The 16,802-nt window shown below is 42.3% G+C and overlaps 1 protein-coding gene across 1 annotated transcript; it reads right to left on the bottom strand.

Annotated features, from left to right (window-relative positions):
- Positions 1-356: 356 nt before the first annotated feature.
- Positions 357-1,497, bottom strand: sox11a (SRY-box transcription factor 11a). The gene has a single exon (XM_062440163.1). The coding sequence runs from the start codon at positions 1,446-1,448 to the stop codon at positions 357-359; it is 1,092 nt and encodes a 363-aa protein (XP_062296147.1). The 5' UTR covers positions 1,449-1,497.
- Between the last annotated feature and the right edge of the window lie 15,305 nt (positions 1,498-16,802).

The raw sequence follows: 16,802 nt of genomic DNA, 5'->3' as shown, positions 1-16,802 counted from the left end.
GCTCCCTGCAGTTTTTTTGTTTTTGTTTTTCAGAGGATAGGATGCATAGAAGTTCACGTTTTCCCCTTTTTGTGGTCCGTTTAAGCTGAACAGTAAATGCAGACCTACTGGGGGAAAAATCCATAAAAACCCTGTCATGCTGCCAGAAAAAAACGTCTGCAGACTTTGCTTTTTTTGCTACCAGCTTCATAAGCATCTCATTCCTCAAACCTCACCTAGCCTCCCGGTCCTCCACTTCCCTCCAGGACCCTTCAGAAAACCCAGAGGAGGCAGGGCTAGGGGCAACTTGACCAGGACACATATATCATTTCATTTCTCCCTTTTCTGTTATTACTAGAGGAACTTTTTTTCTCAGATCAGTATGTGAAGACCAGGTCGGAAAAGTTCGCCTCCAGCCAGTCCCCGGCAATCATCTCACTGAGTTCTGGCGTGCAATAGTCTGGGAATTCAAAGTGAGAACCCAGGCTGCCCTCACTGAAAGAGTCCAGGTCCTTATCCACAAGAGACAGGGAGAGGTTTCCTGAATTGGGGTTGCCCAGTTCCGAGCCTTGGGCGCTGGGGGCGAAATTTAAACTAAAGTCAAACAGCAAATCGTCCGCGTCCTCGCCGGAAGAGGAGCTGCTGCTGGAGGAGGAGGAGGATGTGGAGACCGACCTGGAGGATGCTGGTGAGACGGAAGCAGCGTGTAATGTGCTCTGCTTGGTAATGTTTTTGATATTGTAAAACAGTCTGTTGTTGTTCCGCACTTCTTCGTACATGCTCGTCCCCTCGGACTCGGCCGAGGAGCTCAAAGTTGGACTCGCGGGAACTTTGGCTACATTGTACGGCCTCAGGCGCTCCTCGTCCTCCGTCTTAATCCTCATCCGGTAGTCCTCTTCGTACTCATCGTCATCGTCCTCATCGGTGAGCTCACTTTTCACTGTCTTTGTAACTTTTAAACTGGGAAAAACACAGTCGTCACTGTAGCCGTGAGAGGATTTGGAGCCGCTCTTAGTCTTTATCTTTGAGCACTTCTTGCTGGGAGTCTTTGCAATTTTACCGCACTTCTCCGGAGACGGTGCTGATGATTTTGAACTGTCGAGCTTTGGTTTTTTCTTGGGTCTGTACTTGTAGTCGGGGTAGTCAGCCATGTGTTTTAGCCGCAGCCTCTCGGCTTCTCTGATAAACGGGATCTTTTCGCTGTCCTTGAGCATCTTCCACCTCTTCCCCAGGCGCTTGGAAATCTCTGCGTTGTGCATGTCCGGTGACTGCTCCATGATCTTTCTCCTCTCGATTTTTGACCAGACCATAAATGCATTCATAGGTCTCTTGATGTGACCGGTGGCTGTCTTGCACCAGTCCGGGTTTATCGCAACGGGGCTGCATGCCATAAATTCACTCTCCTCCGAATCAGTAGCCTCCCTGGACATGCTCCCGTCCGTTTCGCTGTTGTCCGTGTGCTGCACCATTGTCCTCTGTTTCAAGTCACTTTGTCTCCGGACGCTGCAGTGTCTAACAGTCCCACACTGCCAAGACGGCTGTACTCTCTGTATTTGCGCCGGTTCGTCCGCGTCCTGCGTAATGTGTGTCTCAAGCTCTGCACTCTTTTTCCAGAGTTACAAACTGCCTTCTTAACTAGTTATCAGCTTTTTCATGTCCCCTGCGTCACAGAAAGCCATCCAATCACGTCCCTTCCACTCCGCCCAGCAGTCTTCATCCAAGACTCCCCTTAACCCTTTTATTCCTCCCTCCCGAGTTCTCATTGGAGTGGAGGTGGGGATTTGTGGTACACAGTGTCTGGGGCAACACGCCGGGCGAGACAGGCATATTAAACACACAGTTAGCACTATGCGCTCCTGAGATGATCATCACGCACCAAAGCGCACATAAGACTCAAGCAATAGCAGCAATTCCCCTTATTTTAGAAGTAAAAGAAGAAAAAATAGTGAGTAGATTATTCTCCAGACAGACTGATAGTCTTTGCAGATGTGTCTGAGGAAAAGATGTAGGCTGTGTGATTATTTGCTTTTTTTCCTCCCTTAGGTTGGATACTGAAGGTGGCGCTTGGACACTGTTGCAGGCGCCTGGATGCGTCGGTGCGCCTGCCTTCCTGCTGTAGAATGATACATTTTAGCAGCTGGTAATGGCTTTAGAGGAAGGCTCAACGCTATCATTAACTTTAATATAGCATATTTTATTTCACAGTTATATCTGAGTGACCAAGTGTTATCACATTTTCTCGTTTTGGCGTGGTTACTCTCCTGTTTGTTTCCATGTCTGCATTAGAATGAAGGAAGTGGGTCAGTGGTACATTCTGTTTTATGGATCTTGTTTATAGTGTTTGAGCACCGTAAACACGTGTATTATCCCAACGAACCTTGTTAATAAGAGTTGAAACACTTCATGCACACACTCAAATCATTTATTTAATTGTGATGATATCTACATATAAAACAGTTTGTTTTGGTTTTTTTAAGCACATGCAGTGATTTCTTATCTATTTGGATGAATGCTCGTGTAATACAGCATAAAGCATGCAAGCACAGCAATAACACTTATTCAGATGGCAACGTTTGGATTTGCAGCCTTGAGTTTAGCCCATACAGCCAGGTATGGATGGAAGGCTCCCTGCTGAGTTTGCTGTGTCAAGAGGCAGTGTAGCATCTAGCTGGCGTCTCCTGCCCCCCTCCACTCTGCTCCCCCCGGCTCTGGGTGGTAGCCAGCAGTGCTATTGGAGGCTGGGGCGATAAGGCATCCTGCTTTTTTTCTCTCTGCTTCGTCCCCTAGAGGGCAATCACTTACCCTTTTGAAACCCTCCCCCCAACCCAGCCACCTTATTTTCCCCAGCTGGGGCTTAAGAAGTGTCTCTACTGATACAGAGAGGGAGTTAGAAAGGCATAGAAGGGATAGCAGGGGGAAAGAAAGAGAAAAAGAGGCACACAGGGAAAGAAGACAAGGCTAAGGAGGCTGTGGCAGTTTCAGGCAGAGAAACGCTGAGAGATAGAGGAGCTCTTGCCTTTCCATCCTTGGAGCACAGAGGCAACCCCCCTGTCTGTGTCTCACTCTCAGACAGAGATAGGGTTGAAATGCTTTATCATGACCACCCGGTGCTGATTAAGCTTTATCAGATATATGTGTCGGAGCAGGAGTCTCAGGAGGTTGGAGCATGCACATGCATTTTTTACTGTCAGCATGTTTTTTTTCTGATGGATTAATTTGAATGGTATTTGATCTCCAACTGATAGCGTTTATACTGTAGGTATAATTTGCAAGCACATATTGGCTGCATATCTACATTGAATCCCAGGAAATTGTCCTTGTATAAAGCATATGAAAGTCTGAGCTTCCTATGTAGAACAAAGCTACATTACTGTGTATTATTCAGTTCTACTCTTCTAAAATGGCACTCATTCCTTAACAAAAACATTCTAAAAATATTGATCAGCCATATCATACAAAATTAAAGTGTTACCCTCAGTCTAGTGCCTGATCCTTTTTGTGATTTTTTATCTTGTCCATACATATCGCATCCAAGCCCGCTCCAGCCAGCCTTATCTCTTTATATGATGGTTTCATGCTGGACATGAATCACAAGACTGCTTAATGATGAGCATGCAGGGTGGCTGTCCTGCTCATTAGCATGGCTCATTATTGGCTGTGAATGAGGTGCTGGTGTCAGCCCATACAGCCTATGAGTCATCTTAGGGAGGGACTCGTCGCCATGCCTGCCTCACACAGATGCACCAGTAATATACCCCCCACCCCCCCACCTCCCACCCCCCTACCCCACCCCACCTCAACTGCTTCATTCACTGACTGGGATCAGAGTAAAAGGGAAAGACAGTTGTGAGATACTGAAACATGTTGTGTTTCCATTTCATTTTTCACTCTAGAGATTACATATGATTAAACAGTGAAAATCCAGACAACTGCATTATCACTGTGTGATTTCTAATACCATGCACTTTCCAATACCCCGGAGGGAGATGTTTTAATGCTTTTTTTCTGCTTCGTGTCAAGGGAGAGGACATTTTATTCCAGAGCAATGGAGTGTTGAATTAAGCAATGGTTTTCATGTATGAACATTGAAAGAGGGTTTCAGAAGAAACAATTCCCTTTGCATTGCTTATCTAAAAGCCCCCCAAAGCAGCTGCTGCTCACACAAAGGGCCAGTGAAGCGTTAGATCAATACTAACCCTGGCTAGAGGCTATCTGATGCTCAAAATGCATGGATCCATCTCCTCTGCATAGCCCTGAGACAGGTGTGGACTTCTGGAAGCCACTATCTGATGGTTTCACAATGGGTAGGAGGGCTAGGGGGGGCTGAAAGTGGGTGGTGAGGAAAGGGGGGGTTGCTTTGGTAGCACATAAAAACTCAAATTAACTTTTCACTTGACAGACACATTCTTGAGTGTCCCGTGTACTCAGGTTACAATGTTTATTGCCACGTAGTGAATTGGTGTTTGTCTAGCCCATATAGTAGAGTCACTTAATGGTAATCTGGTGCCATGCATAGAATTTACGTAACACGTTCCAGCAGTTCGAAAGTAGTATAAGGTAAGTCACCCTTGTTTCTTTCCATACAGACCAAAAGTCCTTTGTATCCAGGCTGTGGCTGGAAGGGAAACCTAATATCAGCTTATGAATCTGATGATTTATAGTTTGTAAGTTCTTGACCAGTTACAGCAACCTATTTTGTTGTCTTAACTTGTGAGATGATACTAAAACGAGCTATGTCAGCTGGCCCAGAATTCGTTTCGCTGCCTGCCTGTCACTATGCACTCATTCCTCAAAGATCTTCCTCTCTCTCGCTCAAGATAAGAAAAGCTTTGACAATGAGGAGGATCTCACAGCAGTTTGGAGGTTGTTGTTTTACCACTTAAGTGTTTGGTGCCTCCGAGGCCATTTTATGCCCTGTTGTTGCTTTACATTCTCGACTCAATGCAAATGTATCTCCAGGGTGTCAGGTTCTTTGTTGACCTCCTTGATGTGGCCTCTGTCTCTCAAGGTCTGATGCTTAGCGGATACTTGAGACTGGAGTATCTTGTTGTGAATGTAAACAGCTGATGGCTGAGTACTGCGCTGGAATGTTTGTCACAGGGACACATAAATACAATCAGAGACCAAAGCTGCCAGTATCCTGCGTACACTTGTACTTGCAACAACCCTCTACTTTAGCTACTACTACATATTCAAAGGGAGCAAACACTGTTCAGAATTTGGTCCATGCACTGCATTGAATTTTGTGTTGAAAGTTGCTTACAAGTTTTGTGTATGCTGCTGCAAGAAAGAAGGAACAGAAAATGCATCTGATGATACACAGTGTTGAAAAGTAACTACCCTAAAGTTTTACTCAAATGCTGTACTTAAGTACAAGTTATACTTTGAATATTTCCATTTTATGATACTTTTTTACTTCTACTCCACTTTATTTCAGTCATGTTTTCTTTGTAATCCACTACATTTATATACATGTTATAGTTAGTAGTTTGCAGATACAGATCTTGAATTTTGTGAAACTTCAACAAGTTCTATGATTGAAGTGCACCCTATAAGTTAATGCATCAGTTATACTAATCCAATAATATCATTCATACCACTTTAGGAAAGGGGAATTCTGCATCAACAGTACTTTCATGCTTACTTACTTGAAGTACATTTGGCTGATAATACTACTTTTTCTTAAGTAAAGGATCTGAACATTTCCTCCACCACCTGATGATATAAACAAAATTCAGTATCCCAACCAGTAAATACTCATCCAACTACTCCAGTGTCCATTAAAACCCAGATGGATACCATAAACTTTGAGTGTATCCAATGTGACACATAAGGATCAGTGTGGGTGTAGGTAAAGGAAAAGCAAATGTGTAACTGAATACTTTGTGACTATTATCACCCTTAAAAATGTGAGATATGCAAATTGCACTTTTATTAGCTGACTACACATAACTAGTCTGTACAGGTGATGACTTCTGGATTCTGTGAGAAAGCATTTACAGTTTCCTATCTTCTCCTCTTTCACTCTTCATAGTACAGACAGTGCCCCACAAAGCAACGGGAATCCACAGTGGCCTGAAGGAGATGACATCATCCTGGAGCAACTCTGGCTTACAGAGTACAGTATGTTCTACAGTAATCATATTGCCATGTCATTCCCCATAAGCTCTGACCATTTAAATCCTTTAATTATATACCAGCAGCATTGAAATGGTGTTTACTGTACAAGTCCAGCGTACCTAGGTTTGTATTGTACATTGTGTCTTGTGTTAATAAACTTGTGTGGAGTAAGAGCCCTCCAGGCACTAGCAGCCACTGTAATGAGAGTGTGTTTAGTCTGGAGACGGTGTAGGACTAATGCTGATGGATTGTATGCCTGCAGGTCAGGTCTTGCTCTCTCACACACTGGAGGACACAATAGAGGGAACAACGGAAAGTTTCATTTGTAAGATTATAAAACATAATGTGTGTCAATCCAACATAAAGTTATTGTTACCAAGTTAATACGAACCAGATGAAAACTACTCATCATTACCGCAGAAATACAAAAATGAGGACATTGTTGCTATTTAGTGGTATCCAGCAATTCCATTTAGTTGCTGTAGTCAAACATACAACCAAAACAAGAAGCCCAACATTCAATCGTAGAGAAATAGATTTGTTTACCACTTCATCAGTTCATTTCTAAAAAAGTGTGGGACTGTTTCCATTGAAGCCATGCGTCACTGCTTCCCTGCCGGCCAGCCCAGACTTGCCCCCTCACGAGATAAGATAGTGTTGACTACAGGCCAGTTTGTGTAGAGACTGGTGAGGGGCCTCTGCTGTGCTTAGTCACCCTCAGTCGCATCCTGTGCTCTGAAGTTTTACTGGTTTATGATCTTTGCACCAGCAGTCGAATAGTGACAGTTCAAAGCAGCATGACAAATTGAGAATCCATGCCCCGTGGACACATCTCAAACAGCATAGTGCTAGGGCCTTAAGATTTATAATTAGTAGGTAGGAAAACCCGGAATTCAAGTCAAGGATTCTTACTTTTATTTATTTATTTTTTCTTTTCTTAATGGCTTCCTCACATTTCTTTGATTAATACTTAATTAAGGTTAATTTACTGTTGTCTCATCAAAAATAATGATGATAAAATGACAGTGGTATGCCAGAATGTACATTGAGTTCTGTGCATGATCACATGTATTTTATTGCCATCTGATAATTTTTTTATGTTTTAGAGAAACCACACACAACACGTTTCCAAAGGCAAATTCCTAAAAGCTGTTTTTATCCTTTAATTCTATCAGAGCTAATGAAACCAAACCTAACATAGTATAATATCAAGTAATACTATAGATTGCTGGTTAATCATCCTCTGTGTATTACTTTTTCAACAGATGGATGAAAGGGATATATTCCCAAGCTCCAACATTGCTGGACAAAAACAGCATTGTGAAAATCATGTGCATCAATCAGGCTTTAACCTTGAAAACAAAAACAAGAAGAAATGGACCCACAGAGAGACAAACACCTGAAGCAAATCTGAGCATTCACTCTTGTTTGAACAGTGACCAGATAAGATAGCTCAAAGTTATCAGCACAAGATGAATTCCCAGAGGAACCCCCAGAAGGGGTTTCATCAATGTAGTGGGAGGGAGAAAATCAATCCCTTAAACCACATAGTGACAAATAACCACCTAAAACTGAAGAGAAATTAGTCGTACCCTCAATACCTTTTTTTCAGTCAAAAACCTGTAAGTCAGAAAAGAAAAAAGATGTAAAGGACCATCATTCCTGTATGGTGATGCAACACATCAAGTAAACACTGAGCAACTTTGTAAACATAATCATAATCATGCGGGCCAGAACGAAAACATCCTTTTTGTTTCCATTCATGTGGCCAACTCTGGTGATCTTACTCACTATTCAGAGTTGCTTTTGGCCTTTTTTTCCATACAAATTCATCTTATTCACTCATTCATTTTAACATAAAAAATGAGAACTGGTAAGAGTTACAAAAAATATTGTCTTGCATTTAAGTTTGAACTCCTTTAAATACCAACTCAAGTCTATAGAGAAGGTCAATTCAATATCAACCTCTATACGCCAGCTGAATCACAAGCAAAGTTCCCCTCAAATATATTTATGTTCTGAGTGTATGTCTGGAGAGACCAATGGTGCCATAGAAAAGGAGAAAACTTCAATAGAGTAATTTGACTTCCTTTTTACTTTGCATTACATATGCACATATAGACTGGTATTTTCCCTAGCATTCCATCCATATCAGAGCCTCAGTATGTCCTCTCCATATACTGACTCACTGCCCTTTCCTTCATGTCTCTTAAGGATTTCTTAGACAGGCTTCAAGAAAGATTTTCATGAATGTCCCTCTTTTGCAAATCCTCCACATCCCTCTGTATGCTCCGAGAGCTATCTCTATCTTAACAGTAAAGGTCATTGGAGGAGACTTAGGGATATGGAAAGGCTAAGCTGTGTGCATGGGAGAGTGTTTAACAACTATCTAGAAATCAATAATAGAAGGTTTGGTAATGAGTGTGTCAAATCACAGTCACAGGGTAACTCAGGTGTGGCAAAGCTTGGGGCTTTCATCAGACTTTGGTCTCCAGGTGTCTTTATCGGGTGAACAAGTTAAAGATCTCAATATAAAAAAATAAAAAGTAAAAAAATAAAATCTCTTCAAGTGTTCAGTTCAGTTGTACTGTATGTCTGTATAGTCACAACCACTCGGTCTTGGTTGCATACAGTATTGTGATTAGAGTCTGATTATGGTGATATGTGGGTATGATTTTCATTACTGATTATGTTAATGTTTGTAAGTAATCTACCAGTTCTTAAGAAATGAGGAAGGCTTTGTACTTTCATATAAAATATTAATAAATCAAAGTCTCCTATTTATTATTATTGTAGTTTCATGAGGTCTTTTTAAACTGAGTTCCAGTGCCAGTAGAGGAGATGAGAGTTGGAAGACAATAGCAGGTAATGAACAGGAAAGCAAAGTTTCAAGAAATCATGAAAAGAATGAATTTAGTCATAAACGATGGAGTGGATGAGTTCTCCTCTTATTTCCAACATTTCCTCTTTGATACATCCCCACACTAATCTCATTATAAGTGTCTGTCAAGCATACATGACAATTCATTTTAACAAGGTAGAGATTCCTGCTCCCTTTAAATTCACAGTCTTCTTCACAAATGAAAACACATGAGAGGTTCCTTTGGAACAGACAAGGTCTAACAAGGAAAAAGAGAATAAGGCTCTACACTTTTGATCATTTCAAACCCCGACTTTCAGAAATAGCTGAATTGTGAAGATGTTTTCCTTGGAAATGTGTTCACTGTGACCATTGTAGTGTTTAATAGTGTAATTGCCTAAGAGGCTCACAGTTGGTGTGAACAGAGTTCTCCTGGTGAAAAGTAGTAATAAAAATCTGCATCCAGTAAATCTACATGCTATATGTTTATTCCTTTATATGGTGTGTTGTATGTCTCCTTATTAGGAATCAGTGTTTTAAATTCTGGTGGGTGACATTAAACTTGTTTCTCATTTGGAATCGTTATTCCCCTCAAGATCAGTGTAATATCAGTGTATTGTCATTAAGAATTGTGATTGTGCTTTCATATCAGTATCACAAAGTACGGTAGCTTTATCATAAAAGTATTTTAGGAAGAAAAGGGCAGCTCATAAAACGTAGTGTTCCAGATAAACCTGTAGAGGAAGCAACACATAATTACTGTCTTGTTAATTGGGGAGACCCATTATAGCGTACTTAGTGTGATGCTCGACTAAAATGTTTGCCAACACAACATAATGATTTTACACTCTGTAATTGTGTTTTGTGTAAGAACTGCCTCCCTATTTCTTTTAACAAGAAATGTGAAAAATATCCTGAGGCATTATTTTTGAACTACTTTTACATAACAAGCTGATTGCATAAATATTACATGGGCTCTCTGTCTGCAGCATACAGTGCACAATCTCATATCACATCTGGTGATACATGTAACTTCCAAAGCTGCACTAGTGAAGGTGGCGATAATAGGCTTCAAACTAAGTGTCTAGATATATAATGACCCCTACGATCTCTATCTGTCCATCACTGAAATAATCTGACCGTTGCGGATAAATACTGTGAGAGGTGTTAAAGCACTAGGAAGACCAGTACCTTAATCATGGCTAATCCTTGGTAGCTAGACATGTCTTGGGGGGACACAGGATGGACACATCACCCCAATTAGCAGCAGCTATAGCTTTAAAACCCTGTCATTAGGATCCCGTAACCTTCCTGTCACTCACCGTATAGCTGCTGCAGCCTCTACTTACTGCACTCTTACAACTTGTCACATTTATGCACAACAGTTATGCGGACTTGATCATATGCTAGCATATATTCATGCTTACTTTCACCAAGTACATGAACACATATGTGAAAATGCATAAACAACACAAACATTTCAGAAAGCACATACAGGAAGTCAGTGCTTTTATATAATTTTTGTGAAGAAGATTGGGCATATGCTGTGTTGCTTGCAGGTGTATTAACTTGATACGATGATTTATGTATGACATTCCTCTGAGCATTAATATGAATAGACAGGGAGTGTTGCCCAAGCCACAGAGTGCCCACAGTGCTATGCCATGTTTACTCTGTGTTTTAGATATGCGAATTACACATAGGAAAGACACATGCATTTCAGACACCTCTCTTTTCGCTTAATGAATGATATGGGGAACATGTACATGCATTTTGAATGTCCATATAACTATCAGCTCAGTGTGCAGATAGGGTCCCTGGTGTTTTAGAGTGAGATAGTCTTTGCAGGCCTTTGCTGGTAGACAGTGGAGCATTAACTGTTATCTTGGCGAAAGCACTACCATTAAGCCTGCAACAATAAGACCAGGGTCAAGGATGAAGTTGAATGACAGCTCAGGATGAATATAATTTCCGAGGAAGCGATAAAGAGGGGTCTTGTACTCACTAAAAAGCAGAATAATATTTTTTTTCATCAGGTTGTCTGCTCCTACATATTTTCATTCTTTGCTCCATTCAGGAGTGAAGAGGTCAGATATAAAGGAGGACAATGACCAAGCGAGTGAGATTGATGGTGAGGATGAACAGGCCATCCAAATCTCAGCTAAATCAAAGCCATTCACCGTTAATGAAAATAAGAGAGAGACCGCACTGTAAATCATCTTATGGTCTAATGTATTAGTGATAATGAATTCACGCTGCCACATTTAACCTTAGTTTTGCAATTCATTATATTTGAGATTAACACGGGAGGGAACTTAAGTGAACTGTCTGCAGGGAATTACAGCTGGGGCCTCGTTGTCAATCAAGGATTGTGTTCCGATGTCTTTCATTAGGGTTGGAGGAATTAAATAAGACTTTCTTTTAATGGCGGATGGCTCTCCCATTTAACGCTCCTCTTGCTCTCCCAAGATGGTTAACTCTTCATTACCCAAATTAAAGGCATCCATCTCTGTTGGCTCCTGCCACATTGCCATGACCTCTACCTGTCAAAACTTTCATGTAAGCTCTTGAGTGATGGATGATACCCCCGAACCCCATTGTCAAAATTATCCAGTGACTGTCCAACCCTCTCTGATCCATTCAATCTATCTCCCCAGGCTACGTGCCACCAGCCATGATTTAACAATGAAGCTGAGGCGCTAATTTACTCTCATAGAAATTAGAAACTACCTTTTAATTATATGCCTGGGAGTGTTCTAAGAGTTCACAAGGATCACAACGAAAGCTTTTAACTCGACTTTGTGGGGGCCGATCATTTATATTCTTCAAACGTGTTATTTCAGGGGTCGTTCAACATACCTAGGACCAGGGGGAATTTGAGAAACCATCAGGAATAGGAAGGATGGAAAGTATTGAAATCAGTGTTCACATTTGAAGGTCACAGCTGATGTTTAAGGATATGATAAGATGGAACAACACTATAATGGTTCAATGCAACTACTGTAAATGTAAGAATATTTTCTTTAAAAAATGTTTATAAAGTCTGTAAGATATTGATTTACTTGACACATTGAATAGTCAACAGGGACTTGATCACTGATTTGTGCAGGTGACAGTCTGATTAATGGATGGTATGGAGTGTGGGTGTTACTCGTTCAGTTCTGGAATTGCATCATGCTCAACTGTTTACTGAGAGTCTTTGTTGACAAAAGAAGCACCATTTTCTGAACTTCCTCCCTCTTTTTCCTTTCTATTTGCATCACCTTCAGACACATGTAAATATTCAAACACATGCCACCCGTCATACATAAAACATGATATAAGTGGTCCCACTCTTGTCTGACCTCCTGTCCTCCTGCTTTTCTCCCAGACAGATGTAGATAACGCTCCAGACACACCTCACTTCCTGAGAGGAGAGTTATGGCTTCCTGGGAGAGGCACCGCCGTCCCCTGGAGCCCCGAGGAGTTCGACAGCTACCTATGGAGAGGGCGCATCTCTGACTTGTAGACCTGTTCTCAGGCTTCTCTTCTCACTTTGAGATCCTCCGTGTACCTGTCAAAGGGTCAAAAGGGTACACTCGCTGCAGACAACAGGACTCTGTTTGTGTGTCAGGGTGTGTGTGTGTTTGTGTGTGTACGTGTGACCCCCCCCCCCCCCGTGACAGATGCCAGGCTGTTTATGTGTGAGGTGTGGAGTGCTGGGTGGGCAGGTGGGTAGACATGCATGTGTTTGCAAGTGCATGTGTGAGGGGAAGTGTGTGTGGGTTGAGCAGTAGTATAATGTGAGAAACTGCACTTGTCAGAATGTGCAGACATGCGTGTGAATGTATTTGCATACACAGGCATATGTGTGTTCATGTGTCTGTTTCTGCACACACTCACTGAGTTTAACTGTACCGATAGTCAAATGAGAACCTGTTACCAGGCTCCGTAAATACTGAGACCCCAAACTGCTGTCCCAGAACCAGAGCATAACAGATGGGGGGGCTGCTGCTCTGGCAGCCAAGCAAATGATGAGCTAATTGTAGCGAAGGAGGTGACCATAGTTGGTTACAGCTTATTCAGGATTATGACTCAATCACTGAGGCTTATTTCACTTAGGTAATTATTTAATCAAAGAGTGGACGTGTCAATAGAAGTCGACAAGAGATTAATTATAAGTCGGGGATGACTTCAACTCATTGTTTTTACTGGTCCTCTCTCGACAGGGGCAGGAGGCGAGTTGATGGGATCATTTGGAGGGTGAGTGACAGCTCTAGTGAAGCAGGAATAATCAGAGCAGTATATTTAACACTAACCCCCCCTTAGCACAGATCAAGATCAATACAGTTCTACCCTTGATTAAAATGTTTAATTAGCTGTATTAAAGGCCAATAGTTAGTTAAGGAGAGGAGAGAAAACATCCTTTTCCCTCTGTATATGGATCAGTGGGGATCTTTAACATCAGCTGGTATCATCAGCTAACTTTTGCTCGTGTACTGCAGCATTCACTGCTGGCTCAGGCAAATGCAAGGCCATGAGAAGCTTTTTGCATTTAGGAAAGTGTGAGTGTGTGTTAAGCCCTCTATGACAGCTATAGGAGAAGAAGCAGGACAGTGGCAGAAAGGAGGTGTATGAGTCACTCAGCCTATAACCTGCCATTATTTATAGCAGACTGAAGGGAGATGAAAGGCATTGGAGAATTCTCTCTTAGTTATCTGCCAACAGCTTTCTACTAATAACTGTCATTTCTAAATGTATAGGGGCTTCCATGTAGCAAGTTACCTGATGTATAGTATCTTCACATCTTAGAGATTACATTGATGATGCATGAATTAGACTGATTCAAAACTGTTTCTCAACTATAAATGTGAACTGAAGAAATGGCTAACTTAAGGAAAAAGTGGTGCCATGTCTAACTGTTTTTTTTACACTGTTTGACTTGCATTGTTGATGTGTGTAAATTGAAGTAATTAAATGACTAGACAAATCTTTTTCATGTTTTTTATATCATCAAAACATTTACTTCCTCCATCCAACCTCTGTTCCAAAGAGGAATTAGGCTCTGACTAACTTCATGCATGCTATTTCTGGGGATTCCCCTCCATGTGTTTTATCCAATCCTGCTGTTTTATTTGGCTGATGCTAAACAGGATGTGAGATTTACACCAGCAGAGAAACAGGGGCAAGTTGAGACACAAAGATGGACGTGGCGGCTAACTCCCAGATCATGTCACCAGAGAGGAGGGAGATAAATGGTGAAAGGAAAACAAGCAAGGGGAAGCTGACTATTTTTTCTAAAAGCTACACGGAAGTTTCTAATTATATCCACTCAGAGAACTGGAACCTCCACTGAGAAACACAGCCACATACTGACACACATTCACCAACATATACACACACACACCATTGCCGAGACCTAACCTTTTCTGGCCCCGCCGTCCCCTCCGAGCAAGAACCAAATTAGACGGCAAGAGGAAAATAATGTCCTCCCTCTTTACTGCTGTTAAAGGCCAGTAATCTCTCATTTACACTGACATTAAGGAGGAGCAAGATTCACACTAACATACTCCTGTCATTAAAAATAGTGAGGGGTAAGAAAAGAGAAGAGAGGAAAAGAGAAGAGAGGACAAGGTGTGTGTGCATGAGGGGTTGATTGAGGGCAAGGCTGTCATGCCTGTTAATATGGAAGCTAAGCCACAGTGCCCCCAGCCCCAAGCGGGCAGATGGTAGGGTGGGCAGTGTGGGGTGAGGGTCCCCTATCTCTAATTCTCAGCTGCACTTGTAAGATATGCGCTATGTATGAAATGTGTTGGCAAGGAGCCATGTCCTTCAACTCCCTATGTACCCCTAGCAGCTCCACCCAAGCCAGCTGTGTCTGTGTGAGCTCACTGGGCTCTGACAGCAGGGATCAAAACAACATGTGAACCAGCCATGACACCGACCACCATCAAAACAAGTGAGCAGCCACGACAAGACTCCCATAGCTACATCAAGGGGTGAGCTGTGTCATGAGCGGCGACGAGTCTTCTACTTGTCTCTAAAGTCAAAGCTGTTGTTATATGCACAGTTAAAACACCTTACCTGTACAATAAAATTCTTCCTTACATTCCACTTGTTATGCCATTTATCTAAGAAACATGAGGTATAGAAATTAAAAATATATAAATAGAATATATTTAGAACATAAATATAATTAGAAAATAAATACTAAAATGCAAGGAGAGATAAAAAAGAAAATAAATAAATAATCCTAAGAACATTAATATACAGAGTAGTATTAGGTGACGAAAGATTTGTGCAAAATTCTATATACAGAAAGTGGGAGAGTGTATGTGCATCTGTTTGTGTGTGTGGAGGATGCGAGTGTGTGTGTGGGGTGGGGGAGTTGAGTAAAGCTTCCTGTATGGTGAAGTGAGTGAGGTTGGGGGCAGGGGTAGTAGATTGGATCTGTTGATCAGTCTGATGGCCTGAGGATAAAATCTGTCCCTCAGCCTAGAGATTCCACATTTCACACTTATGTACCTCCTGCTAGAGGCCATAAGTGTGAAAAACTTATGTGGGGGGCCTGGCTGGAGTCTTTGATGATGCTGGAAGCTCTTCAATTGACTCTTCGGTGGTAAATGTCCTGCAGAGATTGTAGGGGCACCCTGACAATCTTCTCAGCAGTCTTTACCACTCTCTGCAGGTGTTTGTGGTCCATGACGGTGCTGTTCTCATACCGCACAGTCATGCAGCTGGTCAAGATGGCCTCTATGATGTAACTGTAGAAGCCACCGTTGTGCAGCTGGGTGATGGACGCCCAGGAATTTAAAGCTGTTGACCCTCTCCGCCTCAGCCCTCTGTCAAACAGTTGATGAAGCAGTCTCCTCTCATTCGTCACGTCCACACATCATCTTCTCGGTCCTATCTGTGTTGAGAGTAAGGTTGTTGTTGTCTCCTGTATGCTGTTTTGTCACCCCCAGTGATCAGACCAATGAATGGTGGTATCGTCAACATTTCAGGATGGTGTGTTGACCTTGTATGAGACAATGCAGTCATAGGTGAATAGTGTGTAGACCATGGGGCTGAGGACACAGCGAGTGTGGAGTTCAGGCTAAGGTTGTACAGTTTGTAAGTTTGTGGGGGAGGACTGTATTAACGGCTGAGCTTTAATCAATGAAGAGCCTTCTAATGTAAACAAGTTTGTTTTCCAGGTGGGAAGGGCTATGTACAGAACTGCAGAGATAGTGTCTCGTAGTGTAGTGGATCTGTTGGGGCGGTACCCACACTGCAGGCCGTCCAGTGACTCTGAATATGGGCCAAAACCACTCTCTCAAAGCACTGTATTATGACTGGAGTGAGTGCAACTGGTCTGTGGTCATTCAGACAAGTGACTGGGCTTCTTTTGTGGACTTGGATGAAGGAGGTGGTTTTAAAATTAGCTTTGGACTGTGGCCTGTGCAAGGGACGGGTTAAAAGTGGAGGTGAAAACATCAGCTAGTTCTGTAGCACGTATTAAGGGCTTGCCCTGGGCCTGCTGCCTTGCAGGGGTTAATTCTCCTCAGGACTTTGTGTACATCAGCTGATGAGACAGTCAGTGGGGGTTCTTGCATGTTCTGAGTGTGTAAGAGCCTCCTCTGTGTTTCACTGATGGAGGTCTTGAAGCGGGAATCAAATTTATCAAGCTGTTCAGATAGGGAGATGGTTTTGGTTATACTGTATGTGTGATGTTGCTCTTATAGCCCGTGATCTGTTGTAGGCCTTGCCACATGCATCAGCAGTAGAGTAGTAGCCTTCCAGCATCTGTTTGTATTACTGTTTTGCCTCTGTGATTGTTTTCCACAGCCTGTACGTTGCTGTTTTGTACAGATCAAACAAAACG

Source organism: Scomber scombrus, chromosome 19, assembly GCF_963691925.1.
Source record: "Scomber scombrus chromosome 19, fScoSco1.1, whole genome shotgun sequence".
NCBI lineage: Eukaryota > Metazoa > Chordata > Actinopteri > Scombriformes > Scombridae > Scomber > Scomber scombrus.
Note: the sequence above shows the minus strand (reverse complement) of the source record. Positions and strands in the feature narration are given on the sequence as shown.